Source organism: Papaver somniferum, chromosome 8 (genome assembly GCF_003573695.1).
Source record: "Papaver somniferum cultivar HN1 chromosome 8, ASM357369v1, whole genome shotgun sequence".
Lineage (NCBI taxonomy): Eukaryota > Viridiplantae > Streptophyta > Magnoliopsida > Ranunculales > Papaveraceae > Papaver > Papaver somniferum.
Window position 1 is genome coordinate 29,902,164 of NC_039365.1, and position 7,820 is coordinate 29,909,983.

General features: G+C 36.5%; 1 protein-coding gene across 1 annotated transcript; it reads right to left on the bottom strand.

Moving 5' to 3' along the window:
• Positions 1 to 2,783: 2,783 nt before the first annotated feature.
• LOC113306561 (ATP-dependent Clp protease ATP-binding subunit CLPT1, chloroplastic-like) lies at positions 2,784 to 6,781 on the bottom strand. The gene is made up of 6 exons (XM_026555489.1): positions 6,289 to 6,781; positions 6,149 to 6,184; positions 5,945 to 6,054; positions 5,232 to 5,411; positions 3,260 to 3,387; positions 2,784 to 3,161 (listed from the first exon to the last, which is right to left on the bottom strand). The coding sequence occupies exons 1-6, from the start codon at positions 6,528 to 6,530 to the stop codon at positions 3,129 to 3,131; spliced, it is 729 nt and encodes a 242-aa protein (XP_026411274.1). The 5' UTR covers positions 6,531 to 6,781; the 3' UTR covers positions 2,784 to 3,128.
• Between the last annotated feature and the right edge of the window lie 1,039 nt (positions 6,782 to 7,820).

The following is a 7,820-nucleotide window of genomic DNA, read 5'->3' on the forward strand; positions in this document are numbered from 1 at the left end:
GGAATCACCAACAACAACACCAACAAAGAGGGAAAAAAACTGGTTTTGCTGATTTTTAGTTCATAAAAATGGGTTTTAAATTACAGGATGTCACCTTAACCATAGGCAACAAAACTGTGTTAGCTTAATTAATACGAGTTATGATTTGGGGTTTACTCTTTAATCATAAAAGGAGTCAAAAGAGAGAATGAAATACCTGTAAGTTGCAAGTAACATCAAAGCTGTATTAGTCAAAGAGTTTGAAATCGAAATCAGCAACAAACAAAACTTCCTTTTCATAAACAAAGACAAATCATTTGTTCATTCACTAATCACTGGTCAACTCAAAAACCATGTAAAAGCCACCATTGATTGTTTAGTGATAAGATAATAATCATCAAAAGTTGTGGGGATAATTCATAATTTCAACATTAATCAATATAATCGGATAACGATGCACCTCCAACAGAACTTTTAATGAGGGGTCACAGTTGTTTTTCTTTGTGCGGTCCAAGAATTATGTCTCAAATGTTCACTTGTTTAGTCAGATGGCCGATGGCTCTGAAGTATCGATCAAAAAGAAAAAACGATGACTCATTGTTGTTTGTGTGTTAGTGTTCTTGGTGGCACTTCTTTAATACACTAACACTGGAAGTAACTGTTGGTTATTTGTCGATGTCCATCAGCTGACATGTTCTTGTGCAGTTCTGCATGCGAGTTAAGAGATTTCTTACATCACGGGGACTGTTTAGTTGCGTCATTTTTCGATCATTCTTTTGCCATTTAGAGTATTTGCATGTGTATCTGCGTCTGCAATCCGTCATGGTATTAAAATGTCTGATATCCTGCTTGTATGTAGTGCCAATGTCCAACGCGCAGTGATAGTCCCTAATCAACTAACGTATAGGTGCTGCCAAGTGCCAATGACTTCCGACAAAAGTAACCGAGGGACACACTGGTTTAGGGCAGTTAGGTCATTTTGGAAAGGATCATGAAGGGTAGTAGACAACTACCAGCATCCTGGGCGTAAAACAATTGTTCAGATGGGAATAGCTCATCTTTCCCGGACCACTTCATCTAAAGCCTCATTCCTGTCCAACCGAAGTTTTTACGTTCAGGCATACCGGCCAACAAGAATTGAAGCTTTACTACGAGCACTTACGGCCGTTGCACTAACTAACTTATGGAGAAGGCAAGTTCAATACTTGCAGGAACTTGTGCCAGCGACAATCGCCTAACCCACATTTTTTGGGCTAGAGTATGATGATTCTAAGGCCTGCGCTTTTGCTGCAGCTGATGTATGTGAGCTCAAAAGAGATCATCTTTACCGAAGAACGATTTTTTGGGACCATGGTTTTTTGGGGACCATGCTTTTATTTTGGGCAAAGACATTAGAAGTAAATCTAGGTCACCCCTTATCTAGATATTTATATTAATACCTAAATTACCCTTTTGATTGATTTTGAGTAATGATTAGTTAGTGTAATGATTAAGTGAAAGATAATTAGTGAGATTAAAAATCAGATGGGTTTTTTTTTAAAAGAAGTAGAATTATTGAGAGAGTAAAGTTAGAGAAGATGAAGAAGGAAAACATGAAAAACAATGGATTTTACCAACCACAACCGGAGGAAGGGTATTTGGGTACCCAGGTATGCTTCAAACTTAGATAATGTTGGTTGAATTGCTCCAAATTTTCAAAAAACTGTAAATTTTTAGTAGATTTGGGCTTGTTCGGTTACCTTATGTGAAGAACAGGTTACCGAACTCATCTGAAAGTGTAGTTCGGTTACTTCTTCCAAACACGCAGGTTACCGAACTCGCTCTTTAATGGAGGTTTTAGTCGTTCAGTAAACAGACATGTTACCGAACTTCGTTTATAGAATTTACAGAATAATGTTCGGTTGGTTCGCAAACTTTAACCCAACAACATATCTAACCGAACTCCACATGTATGCAATTAGTGAAGAGTTCGGTTTGTCAAGATTTTTTGCGAACAAACCGAACAGAGTAGGCAAAGTTCGGTTAAATCATAACTCAACATAGTGGGAAAAATAACACAGTTCGGTTACTTTTTTTTTTTTTTGGGTAGAGCTCGGTTACTAACTAGTTTTAGAATTTTTTGCGAACCAACCGAACACAATATATTGGTTTTAAATGAGGAGTTCGGTTAAAATTATTTTTTGCGAACCAACCGAACACAATATATTGGTTTTCAATGAGGAGTTCGGTTAAAACTATTTTTTGCGAACCAACCAAACTCGGAGTTTGGTCACGAAAAAATAAATTCGTGATAACCGAAGTGTTCTTCGTGTTCTTGGTTTCAGAATGTTCGGTTACAAAACTAGTTTTTTTTTAAACTATTCCTAACCGAACATGCCACTTTAACTTCCATTTAAACCATATTTTGATGATTTCTACTCAATTTACCCAATGATTTGATGATTTCTACTCAATTTACCCTATCAAAAAACGAATTAAAAACGATTGATGGGTTTTTCAATCGAACGAGTAACGTCAAGGAAAGAGAGAAGAAGAAGAGAATATTTTTTTTTCAAAACTAAAAAATTTCGATTCCCCTCCAATTTTTGGTTTTGATTTTGGTTAATAGATTCATTTAGATTAAATGTATATGATTAGATTTACATAGTTATTAGGTTAGTTTTAATTTAAATTAAAGTAAAGTAAAGGGTAAATGTGTATTTACCTAACTTTAGGACACCCCTTATAAATATAGAGAGGTTGGCCTAATAAGACCATGGTCCCAAAAAAAAACCATGGTCCCCAAAAAATTATTCTTACCAAACTGACCTGATCACCTCAGTACTACCCAAAACAGAAGAAATCATTCTACATAGGAGTTTACACAAACACATCATAAGAAAAACTGTATGTTTCTATACTCCAACGGAATGGAGTTGGGGATCCCAGTATTAGCAAGTTGGAAAGATGAATTGCCTGCCTTTATAAACATTCCCGTTCTGTTACAAAAGTACTCAAACATGCTACAAATTTATAAACTCACAAGTGAAAAAGAATCCCGACAAGACAAACTCTGCATTGAGCAGAAATCATGATTTCTTTTTTTCGGAAATCTTCTTCTTTATGAGTTTTGAGGAAAAGAATAAATATGCCACTTGGAAGTACAGTTGTTAACTACTGCTAAGAGTAACATCCTCATTTGCCTGAAAATACCAAAATCAACGTGACCAACAAAACAAGATTAATGAACGGGTCAACATTAAGGAGAATATTTACTGCAGAAAAAGTTTTAACAACTTACAGTCTTGGCAAGCTCTTTCGCTTTCTCATCATCAAAGCCAAGGGTAGCCATTATCTTGTGACCTGCTGCTTCTTTCTCTGACCATATGCCGAGAAGCAAATGACTTGTGGTTATCTCTCCAGGTTCACCTGCATTTCATAACAAAAATGCAAAACATTATGTTTTGTTTAATATGTTTTAGTCTTGTATTGATGGCATGAAAGAATGAGCAATCGACAAGCACCCAACATAACAAGAAGTTTAACCAGGTTGCCGTTAGGTTCAAATCTATTATTTTCTTTTATCCAGCCAATTTCTACTCTCAAATACTACTTGGAGTTACCAAGATCCTGGATTCAAACTTAGTCTTCAGGTGTGTATTAGAGAAATGCGATCTATCACTAAGCATTAGGTTCACATTGACATGTTCATCACACCTAAAATTGTAAACACAGTCCATGAACTGCACATGCCTCACATGGTTTTACAAGATAGAGGATGGACCAACCATCTCTCAATGTCAGAATTCAGATTATAAAATGCTTTGCCGTTTTAGTTTCGTTCTTTTCTTCTACGTCTTTGTTTTTTTCATCTGCACACGTGTGTCTGCATGTGCTTATGTTTAGGATTTAGCTCCTTCTATCATCAAATGGTCTTTTTGTCATCATTAGACAATGCCCATTTTTTCCTAATGACACCGTAAAGATGAAAACTGAGTTAACCAGAGCACCGCGAACTGTGGTGCACATAAGGCACTCCATGAGCAAAGGAAACTCTATCCCAAAGCACCTATAACGGCATAAGTTGCCTTAAAGAGTAAGACATGGTTTCAGATGGAATGAGCATACAGTTAAGCTTATACTGTTGAAGGGTGGTGATGATGATGATGATGATGATAATTAGAACGATGCAAGTAGGGTCCTATGAGTATGGTCGGGTTCCACGGATCCAGAAAATTATTGTCTTTAAGAGCTTGATGATTCATAACTAAAGTGCAAAACAAAAACTGCAGGAAAGGAAGTTACATTGCCATGTAAGAAAATGCATAATCTGAAATTACGATAGACGGGCGTCAGAAAATGCATAATCTGAAATTACGACAGACGGGCGTCGAAATATAACGGTTATAGAAGAACCAAAAAGATAGCATAGCTACTGGTAAATACCTAAAAAGGCTCATACAAAATAATTTTTTGGCGAACACTATAAATAATTTTCTTTAAACTCTTTGAGAGGTCTTGGCACTCACAGGTTTATGTAGAACCCTCATCAAATTTTTACTGAAGGCACACAAGTAAAATTCAACTACCTCCTAATACAGGCAACAAAATCAAACTAAGTCCTGCCTAAGCAAAAATATTTTGTGCACATATTGTTTATGAATTAGAGACTTTGCAAAGCATCTAGATCCATGTACACCCAACACCGACAAGCCCATAATGGTCACCGAAGGACCAGAAAGATAACATAGCTACTGTAAACACTTCTTTAATAACTAGAAGGCTCACAAATAAGAAATTCAATCCGAAAGTTAGGCATGTTTCTTCTAATAATTAGTGCTTACCACCACTTAATCACTAACCACTATTTGGTGGTAGGCTCATAGATAATGGTGAATGATTTAATACCGTTTTCTCACCAAAACATATCTCCAGCACTCTGACATTCCGGGACCCTCACATGTTTATGGGATCTAGGCTTTATGCCTTTAGGGGGAAGAAGAACATATCTTAACATGTGTACATGGTTATTATCCCCATCCCTTATCATAAGATTTTTCAAAATGTACTATAGCAGAATATTTGCAATTTTGATAAACGGGTGTATTTTTTCACATCCTAAATTCTAACACTGGCATGTAATTATCTTGTTAGTTACTAACAGATGATTACTCCAAAGTCCAAATAAGTATTGGAACAGAATAACAGATGACCAGAAACACATGAATTATTCAACAACACAAGAAAGCTGCAGAAAGATCAGAAATACTTGCCTGATTTCAGTTTCTCATCAACAGCCCAATCTAGAGCCCTTTGAGCTTGTTCAGTTAGAGGTGGATGCTCAGGGCTGAAATAGTACATATCTGATTTTCCAAGTAATTCAATAGTTTCATCTCGCACCTTGAAAAGAGTAATACCATTTGCACGTAAAAATTTTGCTGCATTACTGGTTCCTGCAAACAACAGACACAATATACCAAAATTGGTCCAAGGCGCTTATCCACAAATATAACCATCTATATCATGTTTCTAGCTGTTTAATCTCTAACCAGTGTTTTGCTATAAAAACTAATCCATCATAAGCAACCAATATATGCTGCAGCGCAAAAACATTCGACAACTTATACAAATCCTAAGTACGTGGTTCCATTCGATTATTTGCAGCCAAGGTCTTTGTTTCTGACAATTTCAATTACCAACCTAAGAGGCTCTTTCAAAACTTTTTTCTTCTATATACACTATAACCAACTCCTCTGAGATATAAAGAACATATTTGAACCAAAACATTCTTGTTATATTCCAAGTTCCAACTGATTTACTTTTCATATCTACGCATACGAGGTAACTGATCAGGCATACAAAGATGACTAATGCCTAGATCAAAATCAGATTTTTCTTTTCAAAATTTCCATCCTATGCTACTCTAACAAACAACAAAAGCATAGTGCACAAAACACAAATCAAACGATTCATGAATTCAAATTACCTTCAACCAAGATACCCATGAGAAGAGCTTCAGTCCCAGTTTTCGGGTACTTAAGCTTCCTTGCTTCCAGTTCCCCCATTGCGAAGGATTTAATTCCTCTCGCAGACCATCTACAACCAATACCCATTATAAATACCACTTCAATAAATATAATCTCATCAAAATTACACCAAAAATAACTGAAACTATGATAAAGGAACTTACTTTGGAGTGTTCTCCACCGCCTCCCTCTCGGGTTTGCTACACGAGAAAGACATTATAAATTAGACATTCAGTTATCATCACTTCTTACATACATTTCACAGAATTCCAAATAGCACAGTAATGAGATTTTGGAGACTTACGCAGTAGGGAGACTATACAGAACAGTAACAGCTGAGCATGTTTGCTTCTTAGGAGGTACAGGCGATAAATTTGAAGACTGAATCAAAAGATTTTGCCCTAATAAAGAACAATCGGATTTAAAATTCCGAGGAAAAGATAGAAAAGAGGGAGAAAAAGATTGACCCTGTTTAGTGTAACCGGTGGGTGAAGCAGCAGTAGCTGTAGATGATATAGCGAACACAGAAATCGCTCTAGCAGCCATTTTTTACCCTAGATTTTGGGGGAACCTAGTTATACTGATTTTATTCTATTGAATTTCTGATGAGTTTAATTGATTAAATAATGAATAAGATAATTGAAGAGAAGATATTTATGGTTTGGTTTGAAGAATCTTTTCCGGGTTTGTGTTGGAATTTGATTCCTTGTGGAAATGGTGAAGTTGTGAGAGAAGCAAAGTAGTTTGGATTTTGAAGTGGATAGCTAGAAGAAGATGGTTGAAGTGAGTGAGTTCGGTTTTGGGTAGGTTAAGAATTACATAAGTTAACTGAGGGTAAATATGGAGCTAAATTGTTATTTGCACCATAAATAATGGGTATGGACTACCGAGATTCGATAAGCCCAAATTGAGGTGCCAAAAATTCTTTTAGTGAGTATACATCATTCTACATTTAGAGCAGTTCTTATGGACTCAACAAAATAAGGATTTGTTGTTTTTGATCCCATTATGGATTCAACAAACATGAAAAATGGATGTTCAAACCAACAAGTTTGTTGGTTTGTTGAGTGAGATGGAACAAGTAGCGCGTGCGCGATGGAAGACCGGGCGAGCTTGGCACAAACGCTGGCGTGTGAGCCAAAAACACTGGTGCTTATGGCAAAACCGCCAGTTGGTATTTCACATGCCGGCATCTGTATTGAAATATCCAGCGTTTGACACAAAACCGCCAACGGCTACATCTGGAGGGCTGTAAATCCTTGTCATCCAGCGGTTAAAATTTTAAGTTCTATAAATACTCTTCATTTCAACTCCAAATTCACACATTTAGTCTTCTTTACTCTTCTTCTCTGAGCTTAAAAAAATTCTTCAAGTTCAACAAATTCTTCAATTTTTGAAAATGTCTCGGCCCTTGTTAGTTTGGCGAGCTCCGTATACTAAAGAAGAAGATGAATCTATTTGCAGAAACTATGTTTTCTTATTTACTCAGCTTGCTTCAGCAAACTATCCATGGGTGAATTTCTGGCAGTTATTCACGACGGGTTCTGCAGTGCCACCCTTAATCCGAGTCGTCATGCTATATGCGAAATAGAAAATCATTTCGTATAATTAAGAAAGAAGTAAGTGAGTTTGTATCTTTAACGATGCATGCAAATCGATATAGACTGAGAGGTGAAACTGATGCTGAGATGGTAACAAGATCTTTGGCTGAATGGTGAAGATGGAAAAATGTGGCTTTTCCTTTCGAAAAATGTTGCGAAATCCTTAAGGTGTTGAACAATTTCAACCCCTTCTTTGTAGTTGTTGTTCCACCTAGTACTTCTCATCAGTGAAGCT